This window comes from Salvelinus sp. IW2-2015, unplaced genomic scaffold (assembly GCF_002910315.2).
Source record: "Salvelinus sp. IW2-2015 unplaced genomic scaffold, ASM291031v2 Un_scaffold1745, whole genome shotgun sequence".
NCBI lineage: Eukaryota > Metazoa > Chordata > Actinopteri > Salmoniformes > Salmonidae > Salvelinus > Salvelinus sp. IW2-2015.
The window spans coordinates 166,199-185,073 of NW_019943127.1; the positions used below are offsets into that span (position 1 = coordinate 166,199).

At 44.1% G+C, this 18,875-nt stretch overlaps 1 protein-coding gene across 1 annotated transcript in view; it reads left to right on the forward strand.

The window, feature by feature from the left end:
- Positions 1 to 10,680, forward strand: part of LOC112071851 (protein prenyltransferase alpha subunit repeat-containing protein 1) — a 30,950-nt gene extending 20,270 nt beyond the window's left edge. Inside the window, exons 6-7 of the mRNA XM_070439537.1 lie at positions 5,401 to 5,771; positions 7,344 to 10,680. Coding sequence (XP_070295638.1) covers positions 5,401 to 5,771; positions 7,344 to 7,734 — 762 coding nt within the window. The 3' untranslated portion in view covers positions 7,735 to 10,680. The remainder of the gene's footprint in view (positions 1 to 5,400; positions 5,772 to 7,343) is intronic.
- Positions 10,681 to 18,875: the final 8,195 nt, after the last annotated feature.

Sequence of the window (18,875 nt, forward strand, 5' to 3'; positions counted from 1 at the left end):
GCAAAGGGTTTAGCAGCGTGAGAAGACTGCGATGGCCCCATGTGTACAGGAGAAAAGATATGGGAGTTGATATTTCACTGAAGTAGCCATCTTTTGTTGATGTTATCCATGTTGTGTTAGTGTACCTGGCTCTGTTGTTTAACCAGATGCTTAGGGTGGTTGGTTCTGTGTTTAGGGCGTTGTTTTGGGAGCCAGCCGAGGGTGATTGAAGTGTGTGTGGTGTGTGCCTGCGTGACTCCAACATGTCCCCTGTGTTTTCAGGCGCTGGAACTAACAGCAGGTGTTACGGGAGTGCTCTTCCCCCGGGCCGGACAGGAAGGAGCAGGGGGACGGTGATCGGCGTGACGCGGCAGAGAAGACGCGTCTGAGTGAGCACCTCCACAGGGTTCTACACGAAGAGATGAAGGTGTGTGCCGACGCCGCCCGGCCGTTACCCTAGCAACTACAATGCCTGGTCGCACCGTATTTGGGTCCTGCAGAACATGGCCCCGGGCAACCTCAAGGTAGGACTAGATGGGCTCTACATATGTTTCTCTCTCGCTCTCCCCTTGTTTCTTTCTCTATCTTCATCTCTCTCAGCTTCTTAAATATAGCCTATGTTAATTGTACACGGTCTCAGGTTAAAAACAACCGCTCTTTCAATGTAACCTCTCTGGGTCTAGCCAGGCAGGCAGCTAGCAGGTCTTATACTGCCAGGAAGGTAAGGAATCCTGACCGACCGGCCGGCCGCTCTGTGTGTCAGTCAGTAGGGTTTATAGTGTATCACCACCAAGGACAGTGTGTCTCCAGCCTCTCTGTCACATCTCATCTCTCTCTGGCCTGTCACTGTGCTGTGTGACCATGACGATAAGACCTTTCTGGTCCATTGAACTGATCTGGGAACAGCCAACCCCCCAGGACCGAGCCCTAGGGATTTAAAGGTGTATGGAGAGTGTTTTGTTGTGGCTCAGTGAATCCATGGCTTGTTTTTAAGCCGCAGTGGCATTCCAGGATATGGAGTGATGCAATGGTAGGACAGGGATATGGAGCTATGGTAGGACCAGGGATATGGAGCTATGGTAGGACCAGGGATATGGAGCTATGGTAGGACCAGGGATATGGAGCTATGGTAGGACCAGGGATATGGAGCTATGGTAGGCCAGGGATATGGAGCTATGGTAGGACCAGGGATATGGAGCTATGGTAGGACCAGGGATATGGAGCTATGGTAGGACCAGGGATAGTGGGAGCTATGGTGGACCAGGGATAGGGAGCTATGGTAGGGCCAGGGATGGGGAGCTATGGTAGGACCAGGGATGGGGAGCTATGGTAGGACCAGGGATATGGAGCTGCATTAGACACTTCCTGTTATTGGTAGATGCCCTGCTCTCTGATCAGCCATTGGTGTTTGGGTTATGTAATGGCTGATGACATTTGATTGGTCGAATGTTTCTACAATGTCTTAAAAGGTCCCGAACAGTCATTCTGAGTCCAATGTAAAATAGCCTTTTGAGTGACTAAAATATCAACAATAATATTCTTTGTGGGTTAGAAATGTCAAAATCAACCAAAATATTTTTTTATCTTTGCCTGTAGACGAATAGGGTAGACATTTAATTATATTTGCTGACACCCTAACAGTATAATGTTGGCACCAATCTATATAAAGCACGCGTAGGGCTGTTAGTGACCATATTACTGCCTCATTGGCAGTCATTAAAAAATAATAATATTTCACCTTTATTTTACTAGGTAGGGCCTAGATGAGATCACGTTCTCATTTATAACTGCGACCTGGCCAAAGTAAAGCAAAGCAGTGCTACACATGGAATAAACAAACGTGCAGTCAATAACACAATAGAAAAGTTTACAATACAGTGTATGCGAATGAGTAAGATTAGGGAGGTAAGGCAATAAATAGGCCATAGTGGCGAAATAATTACAATTGAGCAATTAAACACTGGTGTGATAGATGTGCAGAAGATGAATGTGCAAGTAGAGATACTTGAGTGCAAAGGAGCAAAAAAATAATAATATTAATATGGGGATGAAGTAGTTTGGTGGGCGATTTACAGATAGGCTATGTACAGGTGCAATGATCTGTAAGCTGCTCTGACAGCTGAGCTTAAAGTTAGAAAGGGAGATATGAGTCTCCAGCTTTCGTGATTTTTGCAGTTCGTTCCAGTCATTGGCAGCAGAGAACTGGAAGGAAAGGCGGCTAAAGGAGGAATTGGCTTTGGGGGTGGACCAGTGACTATAACCTGCTGGAGCGCGTGCTACGGTTGGGTGCTGCTATGGTGACCAGTGAGCTGAGATAAGGCGGGGCTTTACCTAGCGAAGACTTATAGATGACCTGGAGCCAGTGGGTTTGGCGACGAATATGAAGCGAGGGCCAGCCAACGAGAGCATACAGGTCGCAGTGGTGGGTAGTATGGGGCTATGGTGGCAAAACGGATGGCACTGTGATAGACTGTATCCAATTTGCTGAGTAAAGTGTTGGAGGCTATTTTGTAAGTTACATTGCCGAAGTCAAGGATCGGTAGGATAGTCAGTTTTACGAGGGTATGTTTGGCAGCATGAGTGAAGGATGCTTTGTTGCGAAATAGGACGCCGATTCTAGATTTAATTTTGTATTGGAGATGCTTAATGTGAGTCTGGAATGAGAGTTTACAGTCTAACCAGACACCTAGATATTTGTAGTTGTTCACATATTCCAAGTCAGAACGGTCCAGATTAGTGATGCTAGACGGGCGGACAGGTGCGGTTGAAGAGCATGCATTTAGTTTACTTGCATTTTAAATTTTAAGAGCAGTTGGAGGCCACGGAAGAAGAGTTGTATGGCATTGAAGCTTGTTTGGAGGTTTGTTAACACAGGGTCCAAAGAAGGGCCAGAGGTATACAGAATGGTGTCGTCTGCGTAGAGGTGGATCAGAGAATCACCAGCAGCAAGAGCGACATCATTGACGTATACAGAGAAGAGTCGGCCCGAGAATTGAACCCTGTGGCACCCCTGTAGAGACTGCCAGAGGTCTGGATTTGACACACTGAACTCTATCTGAGAAGTAGTTGGTGAACCAGGCGAGGCAGTCATTTGAGAAACCAAGCCTGTGTTGAGTCTGCCGATGAGAATGCGGTGATTGACAGAGTCGAAAGCCTTGGCCAGGTCGATGAATACGGCTGCACAGTACTGTCTTTTATCGATGGCTGTTATATCGTTTAGGACCTTGAGCGTGGCTGAGGTGCACCCATGACCAGCTCGGAAACCAGATTGCATAGCGGAGAAGGTGCGGTGGGATTCGAAATGGTCGGTGATCTGTTTGTTAACTTGGCTTTCGAAGACCTTAGAAAGGCAGGGTTGGATAGATATAGGTCTGTGGTCATGACCACAGTAAATATTCCACGGTAATCTCCTTTTATGCACTCTGAACATGCTTTGGTAGTACACAACTTGCTAATGACCATCAGGTCCTGACGGCCTGGTACTCAGGGCTCTATTGTCCCTCCATCAGGTCCTGACGGCCTGGTACTCAGGGCTCTATTGTCCCTCCATCAGGTCCTGACGGCCTGGTACTCAGGGCTATTTTGTCATCAGGCCCTAATGGCCTGGTACTCAGGGCTCTATTGTCCCTCCATCAGGTCCTAGTGGCCTGGTACTCAGGGCTCTATTGTCCCTCTAACCACTCTGACATCAATGCAAATGCAATGGAAAACCACATCAAACACCCAGTCGCTATTCGAGTGCATACGGATGACATGTATTTTCCCCCTGCCTCTGATCCTGTCTATTTGATCACAGGCCATACTAAATCAAAACTCATTTTACATATTAGTAAAGACAAGATTACGTTGAGAATAGTTTGATGGGTAAAAATGTGATCAGTTGATGAGAGAACAGCTGTGCAGCCTGAGGCGAGGATCAGAGAGCAAGCTTTTTTCTTTTCCCCCCCCCAACCTTCTGAAATCATCAATATCCTGTAGTCGCATCATGCAGCCCATATATGTGTAGATTTCTAACACATTCTAAGGTTTGTATCGTTCACAACTTAAGTAGCCAAATAACTCTAAAAATAGCATATAGGACCTATTTCAAATGATTTACATTTACATTTAAGTCATTTGATCACTTTAATGCTCAACATAGCCACTTCAGGCACTAGCTGTGCCAACAGAGATTCTGGGTTTGAGCCCAGGCTCTGTCGCAGACAGCCGCGACCGGGAGGCCCATGGGGCGACGCACAATTGGCCCAGCGTCGTCCGGGTTAGGGAGGGTTTGGCCGGCAGGGATATCCTTGTCTCGTCGTGCACTAGCGACTCCTGTGGCGGGGCAGGCGCAGTGCACGATGACCAGGTCGCCAGGTGTACGGTGTTTCATCCGACACATTGGTGCTTGTGTCAAGAAGCAGTGCGGCTTGGTTGGGTTGTGTTTCGGAGGACGCATGGCTCTCGACCTTCGCCTCTCCCTAGTCCGTACGGGAGTTGCAGCGATGAGAAAAGACTAACTACTACCAATTGGATACCACGAAATTGGGGAGAATAATAATAAAAAAATAATAAAAAATAAAAAAACATAGCCACTTCATATGTGCACTCGCTCCAGAATGGGGAAAAATATCCTTTCTATTTTATTCAGTTAAATTATGTTCTTCTTACTATCATATATCTTGGCAGGTAAATGAATAATCCTATAGCCTAGGTCATYGAGCATAGCCAGATAACTCATATTCTTGTCTTCTGAAGTGCATTTTCTTCATATCATAATGTTTCTGCCTAAAATAAATAATGGATTTATTGTGACGGTGGATATTATATAGGATTTTTTTAATGTGTATTTTCCAAAGGCGCGCATGGAGGCCTGCAGATGCTAAACATGTTTATGTTAYTTAACGGACAGTTACTGTGAAACCGGCAGTTATTTGCATTACAATAACTGGCTGACATACTGTAATGACCACCACAGCCCTAACCACGCCCATGTCCGATGTTGGTTACAAAGCGGTATTTAAACAAGGTAATAGAATATCATGTTACCATTAGTGTATTAAAATTAGAGTTAAGGGTGCAGGGACCCTATCCCCTTAATAATCCCGCCTCCTGAATTCAAGTGTTTGACATGGGGGGGGGTGACTATATGATCAAACTTTATCAGTTTAGAACCAACATAACATTTTCATTTTGTCATCATACTTTGATCTGGTTTCATCCAAATATCATCGAATTGATTCTTTAATTTCCTTCTCTTCTCTGTGAAGTTGCTATTGTATTCTGCTCCAGAATAATGCTGTGCCCTTCGCTTATAAAAAAAAAAAAAACTCCCATGTGAATGAAACTGGTGAATGAAATCACCCATGATGATGAACATATACCATGAGATTAATGGTTATGCATATGGTTAGTGCTGTAAGACCTCTCTCCTCCTTCCAGGTCCTCCATGATGAGCTCTCCTCTATGCGTCAGTGGGTCTCCATGCACGTGTCGGACCACAGTGGCTTCCACTACCGCCAGTTCCTGCTCAAGGCCCTGGTCAGGGAGCTCAGCCAGTCCCTGTCCTCCTCCTCCTCTCCCCAGCACTACCATCCTCAGCCCAGCTCTAACCCTAGCCACAGCCCCCACAAAGCCAACCCCCACCACCAGGCCAACGGAGAGGCCACAGCAGCAGCCCCCTGCCCCTCTCCCCCCTCCCCAGAGGACCTGGCCTCGGTGCTGGCATTGCCCCAGCTCTTCCACCAGGAGGTGGAACTATGTACTGACCTCATCAAGTCCTTCCCCGGACACGAGACACTCTGGTGTCACAGGTACGAGCCTACAGGACAATATTACCACAGACCAAAAGGGAAACCCAGACATGTCACGGGGCATAAATCTGAAGCATGTGTTTAGAACTTCCACTCACCACCAAATATGGTGATGAGAGGAAGTGGGATAAAATGAAGCTAGATAAAACTTGTCRGACATTCTGCAAATTGTCATCAATGAAACATTTGATCTCAATACCATTTTCTGTTCCCAAAACTATAATCTGTTTACGAACAGTGCACTTTGGAGATTTGATTCTTTCTACAAGTTTGAAAGAATTGCATTGTTTAGAAGGAGTGCAAGGGTGAATTGAGTTATTTCCCACACACACACTTCAGAGTAGACTCTATCTAATGGAAATGTGCAAATGCATGCTAAAACACGCCAATAGGATCTCACTAGCTCGTGCCTGGCTGTGCCRACCTCCTTGCTTGTTCTATGAACTACGCTTCATTTGCATCCGTTGGAAACGACACCAAMAATACATCTTGGGTTAGTTATTAGTGTCTTTAGATATTACTGTCACTCAACCTGGGACTACGATGTTAGCCAATCACAGAACACATGTTATATTGACATGCTCTGGCATCACCAGGTAGGAGCATACAGGAACTCCATGTCTCTTTATCTAGGGTGTGGCTAAACTCCAGCCATAGATACTGTACAGAGTTTGTCTCACTACCTTCCCATATTGGTGGCAAATGCTTTATTATGCCAATCATGTTCATTTAAGCAATAAGGTGCGAGGGGGTGTGGTATATGGCCAATATACCACGGCTAAGGGCTGTTCTTACGCAGGATGCAACGCGGAGTGCCTGYATACAGCCCTTAGCCATGGTATATTGGCCATAGGTGCCTTATTGCTATTATAAACTGGTTACCAATGTAATTAGAGCAGTAAAAAWMTATGTTTTGGCATACCTGTGGTATACGGTCTGATATACCARGGCGGTCAGCCAATCAGCATTCAGGGCTTGAACCACCCAGTTTATAATCTGTTAGACCATGACAATGTTCTCAGGAGTAGATATGTTGGGGGTTATCATGACATTGATGTTGTTTTGCTGTGGAACATTCTTCCTTCTAGAGGGGGAGAACAGAGGGGGAGAACAGAGGGAGAGAAAGAAAAGATAGACGAGAGGGAGGGAGAGAGTGAGATATGTTTTGCACCGAGGCTGAAGACCAGCTGCACAGTCAAGTGTTTATCCTTACCAGCTTTGTTGTGATAGGGAGAAGTGAGTGGTGCCATGGCAACAGTGTTCATATCCTTGTTGAATGTGTGAGACACATATATAGATAGATATATCTTAGGTTTTAAAGATGATTGTAGAAAAGACAGCACAGCAGTTGTGCTCTTCCTCAAATACTTTATTAAAAAGGATATTGTTTTTTAGCCTACATAAGTTTTGTATCTTTTCCCCCTTAAAAACAGTGCTTATTTATATTTTAAGCTTCACATTCCGCACAGATAAATAAACAAAGCACCCTAAAGGCTTTGCAGTGTAGCGTACTGTTTCACATTGACATGATTCCAGTCCAATGCAGTATTTCATAACAACTATCTTCTCAAGGCGACACGTCTTCTACCTCTGGCACCACTGGAGGAGGGACCACCACTACGGCCAGGGCTTTGGCAGCGAGTCTCCCCAACCGAACCACACCGATGCTGGGCTGAGCAGCCACCCTCACACGGCCTGCCCTGGAGGTGTGGGTCTAGACAGGGTGCAGCGCAGGAATGGACAGGCTCAGGAGGGTCAGGATGCCATGGAAGTGGACGGGGTTGGGGTCCCGGACCCCCGTGACACCAAGCGCCTGAAGAGGGGTCCCCCTGGCCCCTGCCCCCCTGCTCTGCCCTCAGAGCACAGCTTCGTAGCCAGTGTCCTGGACAGCTGCCGCTCCCCTGAGCAGGGACGCTTCGCCCTCGCATACAGGAAGTGGCTGGACTCTGTTATTGGTCAGTGAGATATAGACTAACTCTGTCATTGGTCAGTGAGAGGATATACTTCCTGTTCCACCGGAGATGGGCAGCGGTTAGAAGTTTCCCACCTGCACAGATCTAGCATCCTCTCACCCTTACCCAACCCCTAACCTTAACCATTAGGGCGAGAACTGCTAAGAACTGTCCCTAGATCAGCYTCTAGTGGCTGGTCAATTCATCCTATTCTTCAATACTCGTGAAGGTGGCTGGGGGTCTCTGATAGGTCAAGTAATTTGTGGCCCCTCCCACCCTCCTGAAAATGCCTGGACTCTGATTCATCCGCAGAGCTTTGTCTGGGAATGGAAGTCTGAGAAGGGCTATTCTCTGGAAGAGTACAGTCTGTCTCCTTGGCCTGTTTGTCTGTTAGTAGTCTTAGTTCAGGTCTCTCTCAATGTTAGGGACTAGAACAACCATTCTGTCAGTCCTTTTAGTTGTTTCACTTATGAGATCCATGTCTCCGTTTCATTCATCATGTCACTGTTTCATTCCTTTTGTCTCCCACTACCTGTAGAAGAATAGCCTATGTGAAGCTGCCATGGTTATCCGTTATCCATCACTAATCMTGTTGTTTTCTAGTCAGTTCTGCTGACTACTTTGAGATGAGCAGTGCAGCAAACAATGAATTGTCAACATACAAAAACAAAGAAGGAAAAACTAGTCAAGCCATTCCTGATGTGTCGCTACYGACAACCGTACAACTATAAAACCTTAAGACAGAGCACAACCATGAACCAACCAAACTCTAAGACCCTATGATCTGTGAACCGTACAAGTTAAGACATCTTGGTGTCATCATAATAAACCTTATAGTGTGCTCTAAAATATGGAGTATGACTAGATTCTGAAATACAATTTTCACYTTAATTTATTCAACATAAACTACCCCTTTTTTRTMTTRTTMTTTTMTRKWTGTTAAGACGTGTTTGGAACAATATACTCTACTAGTACATCACATTTCCAGAGTGGGCTCTCTGCTAATACTGAAGGTATGAGCTATGTTATTATCACCACCAGCACATTGAATGGGAAATGGATTCAAAGGGAACGCCCTCTGCTGGTGACTTGCTGAATGTGCAATCCTAAAGAAGGGCTGTGATAGGTCATGAACCAATGTCAATTTCTATGTGTAAAATGGGTAATATTATTAAAAGTACCAGAGATCCAACTCTGGAAATGTGATGTTTGACGAGTATATTGTTCGTTTTTATTGTTGAAAAATCAATAAGGGTAGTTGAGATATTAATATTTTTTATGTTGAATAAATAAATGTGTATTTCAGAATACTCCATATTTGAGAGAACACTAAGGACTATAACGATACCAAGATGTTGTCTGTATCGTGTACGGTTCACAGATCATAGGTTCTTACAGGAGGCATGTATAGGTCTAAAAAGGGCCTTATTAAATTAAATTTCATCCTGATTTTCAAAAAAAAAAAAGTTTGTGATACAAATGTAAAAAAGCATGTTAATAAACATCCTTCCTCCCAGTGGAGTTCCTATGTGAGACCAATCTGAGATACCCAAAAAACATTTTCCACTCCTGCTGCTGTGGAATTGCCCTTATAGGTTTGATCTTCACATCGTTTTGTGTCCCAAATGGCACCCTATTCCCTTAGTGCACTACTACCCATAGGGCTCTGGTTAAAAGTAGTGCACTATATAGAGAATGTGGTGTCATTTGGGAGGCATCCATTGACTCTCCAGGAGTGGTTGCTGCTTTGTTTCTGTCTGTTCTGTTTCACCCTGTTAGTGGTACTTACTCTTAGTGATCAAATCAAACTTTTATCAGTCACATGCGCCGAATACAACAGGTTTAGACCTTACTGTGAAATGCTTACTTACAAGCCCTTAACCAACAGTGCAGTTCAAGAAAGAGTTAAGAAAATATTTACCAAATAAACGAAAATAATAAAAGTAACACAATAAAATAACAATAACGAGGCTATATGCAGGGTACAGAGTCAATGATACCTYGGATTGTATTCACAAAGTGTTATATTGCGTGTCCTTCTATAGGATCAGTTTGGCCCTTAGATCATAATGATTTCTATTACATCAGCCCAGCCAGTCAATCTCCCTTCGAAAAAAGCGTCTAGACAATATTTCCCCATGCTACTAGCTTACCATTGGTTTGGGTACAGCGGGGTAATAGCTACGTCTCGCTGTGTGACTATCTGACTTGTGCAACATGTTGCAGTTTTATTTTTTTGTGATCTCCACCGTGTCACGCATATATGAACGTGACGAGCTTCTCTGATCCAGGGCAAATTAATTTCATGATCATTTAAAATGAATATATCCCAAAGATATGCCAATAGAAACTTAAGTTGAAACCAATGAAAGGGCACATAGTTTATCATTTCAGCTGCTTGATGTGACTGTGTTAGCTTTCGTTGGCTAACAAAGGAGAAGTAACGTTAGCCTATCTATCTCATAAGGAGAAGTAACGTTAGCCTAGCTATCCCATAAGAAGTAACGTTAGCTTAGCTATCCCATAAGAAGTAAAGTTAGCTTAGCTATCCCATAAGAAGTAACGTTAGCCTAGCTATCTCATAAGGAGAAGTAACGTTAGCCTAGCTATCCCATAAGAAGTAACGTTAGCTTAGCTATCCCATAAGAAGTAACGTTAGCTTAGCTATCCCATAAGAAGTAACGTTAGCGTAGCTATCCCATAAGAAGTAACGTTAGCTTAGCTATCCCATAAGAAGTAACGTTAGCCTAGCTATCTCATAAGAAGTAACGTTAGCCTAGCTATCCCATAAGAAGTAACGTTAGCCTAGCTATCCCATAAGGAGAAGTAACGTTAGCCTAGCTATCCCATCAGGAGAAGTAACGTTAGCCTAGCTATCCCATAAATATCTTATTGACTCGACAATCAGCTGGTTGTTGCCTATTTATAAAATATTTATTAAATCATTATTTATTGAAGTTCTTGTCTCTTGTCGTCATTGAACCTCTGCTWGCTAGCTACATGCCATTGATTTGTTTAACATAGCAAAGTGGAATGAATAGAATGAACGACTGTGTCAAAACATAATAGAATTTATGACCAGCCTGTTTGCACTGGCGGACTTACCATTAGGTAGAAGAGGTAATTGCCTCGGGCCTCATCAAGGGGCCTCGTGAGCTGGGCATAAAACAAATGCATTTCTCCACTTAAGGCATAATATTATGCCATTTTTTCCCCATCCCCGTCAAAATCCAATGTTGGACTTCTGCGGTGGAAGGTGGCCAAGCTACAGCGTTTTTTTACAGACCAGGAGACATCCCGAAAATCATTTTTTTCTCACAAACATCTGCAGTGTCCACGCAGTTTGGGCGACACACTAATATGGGTTTGGCGGATGCCAGGTCCAATGCATAGTGCCAACTGTAAAATTTGGCGGAGAAGGAATAATGGTCTGGGGCTGTTTTTCATGCTTCGGGCTAGGCTCCTTAGTTCCAGTGAAGGGGAATCTTAATGCTACAGCATACAATGACATTCTAGATGATTATGTGCTTCCAACTTTGTAGCAACAGTTTGGGGAAGGCACTTTCCTGTTTTTCAGCATGACAATGCCCCCGTGCACAAGGCAAGGTCCATACAGAAATGGTTTTCAATCTGTGTAGAAGAACTTGACCGGCCTGCACAGAGCCCTGACCTCAACCCCATCAAACACRTTTGGGATGAATTGAAACGCCCGACCTCACTAATGCTKTTGTAGCTGAATGGAAGCAAGTTGGATCATTGCTGTGGTGACYTCTAGTGGAAAGCCTTCCCAGAWGAGTGGAGGCTGTTGTGGCCGCAAAGGGGGGACCAACTCCATATTAACGCCCATGATTTTGGAATGAGATGTTCCACGAGCAGGTGTCCACATACTTCTGGTCCCGGTACGGGACTTTTGTGTATTTTGATCACACGCTCTCGCTGTCTCTGGAATCTCTCCTTGATAGGCTAGTAGTAGTAAATAAAATGCTCAAATGAATTGTACACAAGCTATTGTAGTGTACCTTTTCCTGGGACTTCACTAGCTCAGAGGAATAGCTGGAGCTGAGAGGCAGCAGAGCCCAGGTGCGTAATTGCGCTAAGAGAAACGTGAAGACAGGTGTCACTAGCCTAAGTTATGAAGAAGCGTATGCAACCCATAATTCATTAGCTGAATATAAGGCCTAATATTGCAGTGAATAGCCTATACCCAATGAATTTACACAGTGAAATATATATATATTTTTATCAGATTATGTAATGACAGGTAGACTAGGATAGTGTGCTCCCCAGGCTGTGCTCCGGCTCGAACATCGCCCCAATTGATTAAGCTTCTTAGGGACAAGAAAATMATCATACGTAAGCTATAGGCAATTAAGGTCACAGTTATGAAAAGTTAGGACACTAAAGAGGCCTTTCTACTGACTCTGAAAAACACCAAAAGAAAGATGCCCAGGGTCCCTGCTCATCTGCGTGAAGGTGCCTTAGGCATGCTGCAAGGAGGCATGAGGACTGCAGATGTGGCCAGGACAATAAATTGCAATGTCCGTACTGTGTGGCGCCTAAGACATGTGGCGCCTAAGACGGTGCTACAGGAGACAGGACGGACAGCTGATCGTCCTCGCAGTGGTAGACCACGTGTAACAACACCTGTACAGGATCGGTACATCTGAACATCACACCTGCGGGACAGGTACAGGATGGCAACAACAACTGCCCGAGTTACACCAGGAACGCACAATCCTCCATCAGTGCTCAGACTGTCTGCAATAGGCTGAGAGAGGCTGGACTGGGCTTGAAGGCCTGTTGGAAGGCAGGTCCTCACTAGACATCACCGGCAACAACGTCGCCTATGGGCACAAACCCACCGTCGCTGGACCAGACAGGACTGGCAAAAAGTGCTCTTCACTGACGAGTTGCGGTTTGTCTCACCAGGGGTGATGGTCAGTCGCATTTATCGTCAAAGGAATGAGCGTTACACCGAGGCCTGTACTCTGGAGGTGGAGGGTCCGTCATGGTCTGGGTGGGTGTGTGTCACAGCATCATCGGACTGAGTTTGTCATTGTAGGCAATCTCAATGCTGCGTTAAAGGAAGACATCCTCCTCCCTCATGTGGTACCCTTCCTGCAGGCTCATCCTGACATGACCCTCCAGCATGACAATGCCACCAGCCATACTGCTCGCTCTGTGCGTGATTTCCTGCAAGACAGGAATGTCAGTGTTCTGCCATGGCCAGCGAAGACCCCGGACTCAATCCAATGAGCACGTCTGGGACCTGTTGGATCGTAGGGTGAGGGCTAGGGCCATTCCCCCCAGAAATGTCCGGAACTTACAGGTGCCGTGGTGAAAGAGTGTGGGTAACATCTCACCGCAAGAAATGGCAATCTGCTGCAGTCCATGAGGAGGCGATGCACTGCAGTACTTAATGCAGCTGGTGGCCACATCCGATACTGACTGGTTACTTTTGATTTTGACCCCCCCTTTGTTCAGGGACACATTATTCCATTTCTGTTAGTCACATGTGTTGGGAACTTGTTCAGTTTGTCTGTTGTTGAATCTTGTATGTTCATACAAAATTTACACATGTTAAGTTTGTTTCTTTTTTTGCCGTAGTTTATGTATTTTACTATTTATATGGACAACTTTTACTTCACTGCATTCCTAAAGAAAATATTGTACTTTTTACTCCATACATTTCCCTGACAACCCAAATTCACGCAATTATCAAGAGAACACGTGGTCATCCCTACTGGCTATGTTCTGGCGGACTCACTTAACACTCACTTTACAAATCTTTTGTAAATAATGGCTGTGTTGGAGTGTGCGCCACTTGCTATCCGTACATTTTTAAAACAAGAAATTGGTGCTGTCTGCTTTGCTTAATATAAGACATTTGAAATGATGTATACTTTTTGATAACTTAAGTACATTTAAAACCAAATACTTTTAGACTTAAGAATTTTACTGGTGACTTTCACTTTTACTTGAGTCATTTTCTATTAAGGAATCTTTTACTCAAGAGTACAATTGGGCACTTTTTCCATCACTGGTTATTCAATAACCGCTAAAAAGCCCTGCGTTTTCACATGTTTCATTCTGAAATAATAAGTGATTTTTATTTAACCCTTACTTTACCAGGTAAGTTGACTGAGAACACATTCTCATTTACAGCAACGACCTGGGGAATAGTTACAGGGGAGAGGATGGGGATGAATGAGCCAATTGTAAACTGGGATGATTAGATGGCCAGGCACCGGGGTTAAACCCCTACTCTTATGATAAGTGCCATGGGATCTTTAGTGACCACAGAGAGTCAGGACACCCGTTTCACGTCCCATCCGAAAAACGGCACCCTACACAGGGCAATGTCCCCAATCACTGCCTGGAGCATTGGGATATTATATATATATAGCCTGGTTCCTCTCTAGGTTTCTTCCTAGGTTTTGGGCCTTTCTAGGGAGTTTTTCCTAGCCACCGTGCTTCTACACCTGCATTGCTTGCTGTTTGGGGTTTTAGGCTGGGTTTCTGTACAGCACTTCGAGATATTAGCTGATGTACGAAGGGCTATATAAAATAAACTTGATTTGATATATTTTTGTAGACAGAGGAAGGGTGCGTCCTACTGGCCCCCAACACCACTTCCAGCAGCATCTGGTCTCCCATCTAGGGACTGACCAGCACCAATCCTGCTTAGCTTCAGAAGCAAGCCAGCATTAGGATGCAGGGTGGTATGCTACTTGATCAGTAGTGGGTATTTTCTAGACAGTTTACAAGGTCCAGAAAGCCACATAAGCAGGTAATTCATAGTGTTTATTTTGTCAGGCGGTATCAGCATTATTAGATGGCCTACTATCAGAGAATATGGCCTTCTTATGCGCGCTGTTTGTCGTGGATCATCAAGTTGTCCTGTAATGTGGCCAACAATATGCTCAGTCATGCCCAGTTATTCAGCTAAGCTTACCGTGCGCTCTGTCTTTTCTACTCCCTGAGCAGCCTCACGCACCTAGAACCAAGAACGCTTCCGTCGAACACGTTTTTTGGTTGGTTGTCAATGTTTTAAAGTGATCCAAACGATAGCTCTTATCGTTCTCCGCTCTTTTTGTAGTTATCGTTGTAGTGTGAACGCTCCTGTTCACTTTAATTAGAACATTTTATTTTGTAAATACTTATATATCGTTATCGTCCTTGGTGTGGCCGGCCCTTTAAGGGAGTTATGACACAATCTGTTTCATGCTGTTTCAGGAACAGGCCTGGATGCTTCCCATTCAACACTACACTCAGTATGGCTGCCTGTTTTGGGCCGTCAGAATCACTGTAATCGCATCAGAATCAGGGCGGGACAGCTGCTCTCATTGTGTTTTTTGAAGAGTTTCTGTTCTTTCCTAACTAGTAAGTAACTTGGCTCCCACCAATTTGACAGCTTGTCKGTCCAGATCTCTCGGTGATATCCACTGATCTGGGTAGTGTTATAGGTCAATGGATGAAAGCTTTTTGTCAGTGAAGCTGTTCCTTTGTCCTTACAGCACTGTGTGTCTTGCAGTTCAGCACATAACGTTAAGGGATTATTTAAGCAATAAGGCACGAGGGGGTGTGGTATATGGCCAATATACCATGGCTAAGGGCTGTTCTTAGGCACGACACAACGCGGAGTGCCTGGATACAGCCCTTAGCCGTGGTATATTGGCCATATACCACAAACCCCCGAGGTGCCTTATTGKTATTATAAACTGGTTCCCAACGTAATTAGAGCAGTAAAAATAAATGCTTTGATATACCACGGCTGTCAGCCAATCAGCATTCAGGGCTCGAACCACCCAGTTTATAAGATATGTTGAGATGTTTTTGATTCATTACAATTAAATCAATTAATTAATAAATAAAGGCAATTAAGCACTGATTGGCCTCCTGTAATGGGTATTAGAATCAGATTATAGGTTACTCTATGGTTAACTATGATCAATACGGTATAACGGTATTTTGCCGGTGTTACAATGGTACTAGTTACATTATCTCATGGTTCATCATCGACGTCTGTTTTATAAGCATGAAATCGCATCGTCTTGTTCGCAGAGCATATCTATAGTATGACCTGACACTTACTCACATGGTACGTATTTAGGTAGGGTTACATTTAGAAAGAAAAGGACCCTGTCCTGTACCTTTTTGTGAATGTACTTTTCACAGTTACGCAAACCACTATGAACATGATGATAATAATAATGGCGGCAGAACACGTGTTCCACCCTGCATCGCCATTGACTACAGTAACAGATCGAGCTCTCATAGGGAAGCAGCTGTGTTGAACGTTCTGGCCCTCCTGTGTTCTCTTCTTAAAGCTGCAATCCGGGATMTTTGCAGACGTTTTCATCATTACATTTATCCAGCTCCATCCATAAGATTATGTGGCGGGGCTACCTTTGGGCTGAAACACAAGTCTTAAATGGGATAGTTCACCACCTGTGTCTCTCTTCTCAAAGGGAATAGTTAACCTACTTTAACATCTCTTAAACCTCCCGCTTAGAATGATCTGATTGGCGWTCTGCCCCTGAGTCACATCAGCTCATTTGTCAGTGGTTATTACACAGTGCTGTAGCTTCAGGTTTTGCCATGTTGTTCTGGAGTCAGCTCTGTATAGTGGTCACTAACTGGTGCAGCCACAAAGTCATCAAATCGGATTCTACAACGGGTTGGTCAAAACAAGCATTGTGTAAGCCATAGTAAAAAACCTGTTTTGCACGGCTAAGCTTGTAAAATGCAAAAAATGTGCATGTTTTTTTTCTGTTCCATCTGAGAAATCCCTCAGTTCAGCCAGCCAATTCATTAACTTCATCTCCACTGTAAAAAGGCATCTAGACGTTATCTCCCCCTGCTTCTAGCCTAACATTTGGTTTGTAGAAACGTTAATGTCTGTCTCTTGACATTTGCAACATTTGAAATTCTATCTCCACCGTCCTATTGGACGAGACGGACATCTTTTCTCAGCCGGTCGAAATCATGAATTGGCATCATTTTTATGGCTATACAACGAAATGTAAATAGAAAAACAGGTCAAACGAAATTAAATGTAGCTACTTTGTTATTCTAGCTGCACGGTTTGACGTGACTGTGTTAGCCGTAGTTGGCTAGCTAGCAAGCGCAGGATAAGAACATTGCCAGGGAGCATGGCAACGGAACATTTAGAACGAATGACTGGGTCGCGTCTACAGATATACTGCGCGAGGGGGATAGTCACTGGCAACCTAACCAATAGAATGAACGGACATGCGCTAGATCACGAGGGCAGTTGGGATCATGGCTACTTAGCATTCAGTCGCATGTCATTAAAGGTGGTAACACATTGAAAAGAACCTACGGATAAAAGTATTTTATATCTTAGATATACCAACCAAGGTCTTAACATGGTGTCAGAAGTGGGATCAAGCTCAACAAGGACAAGTGTAAGTTCAAACAAAGCCAGCTTCGCTTCCTGGGGCACATCATTGATGCAAACGGACCCGCAGGCATCTGAGTGATGCAGAGACAAGGTACGCTCAGATTGAAAAAGAGTGTTTTAGCAAGCTTATGGGCTTGTGAACGCTTTGAGAAGTACCTCTATGGACTAGACKGCRTCAGGCTGGRCACGACCACAAACCTCTTGTGCCCCTCATTAGCAAGGACGTGGACAATGTTCCTATCAGGTGTCAAAGACTCTTGATGAGGTTGATGTGTTAGAGGAATCGCAGAGTAGGCACCAGGAAAGACACTTGRCGTAGCTGATGCTCTGTCCAGGGGTCCACTGAGAAACCATGAGGGTACAACAGACTCCCACAGCGACGTGACTGCGTATGTCACATCAGTTGTAAGTAATCTACCTGCTTCCCCGCGGAGAATGGAGGACATCAGACTGAACACAGAATCTGACCCACAGCTGCAYTCAGTGCTGTGGTTCATCAGAAATGGGTGGCCTGAGTACTTAGAGAGAACCCCTGAATCGATGAGACTTTTATCAGGTGAGAGGGGAACTACCAGAGACACATGGACTAGTGATCAAGGGAAACCGTATAGTCATTCCTACATAGGATTCATMATGGACACCGAGGGCTGGTTAAGTGCAGGGAGAGAGCTAACCAGTCAGTGTGGTGGCCTTAAATCTCACAGGAGATAATCACAGAGGTGCAAAATGTGTGCATTTTGCTGTGAAACTAAGAGCACACAGAGAAAAGAGCCATTAATGTCTAGAGAGCTTTCCTCCAGACCACGTCAGAAAATAGAAATAGATCTGTGTGAGTTACGAAAAGCAAAGCTACCTAGTGTCAGACAACTATTCTAGATTCCTAGAAATCCTCCACCTTCCAACCAGGACCAGTAGCCAGGTCATAGCCAGGTCATTTGCAAAGACAGTTAGTTGAATATTTTTAACGTATTTGGAAATACACTTGGAAAGTATTTTGACAGTATTTTCAAATACTTCAAATACTATTTTAAAATACCTGGGTTAAATGCATGGCAGTATTTTTGAGTCTGTTAAACAATACTCAAATAAAAGTACTTGTTTTGGACTGTGTATTTGAAAATACTGATAAAGCTCACTCAGTCACTGACGCTCATTGAAAGTCGTTCGACGTTGTTTATGTTATATATTATGTAGAGCCTTCCCAGTCAATTAGGACATCATGGAGCTGAACTTTCCTCTGTTGAATACAATATAGTGATGTATAAAAAGGAACTTATTTTGTGTAATAAAGGGGGTTTTTCAGTGTTGGAACTTGTCAGTTTTTGATACTAGAACATACAAACTATCGTTTTCAACTCTACCCACGGTATTCAGAGCAGGAAATGCAGTACATTCTATATATAAAAAGGTCTCTATTTTTCGAAGTAATTTTGGACATTTATTCAGGAGAGATTAACACATCGGCGAAGGTTTATTTACCGACCTCTGACATAACACTTTTGCAATATAATTGTATATTCCAGTAATTCCTTGTTGTTTCTGCGGAAGAAGGTAAATTAACCCAAATATAGGTCTCCTATTAAGCGGATGTTATTCCACTGTTTAATCTCAACTGTGCTAAGGGTTCTACAGTCTGCCGAGTTTAGATCAGGTTGAACAGAATGACTTGAGTTCCTGTGTGTTGTTATGATGATCACACACTTCTCGTTAATCGCATAAGGGCAT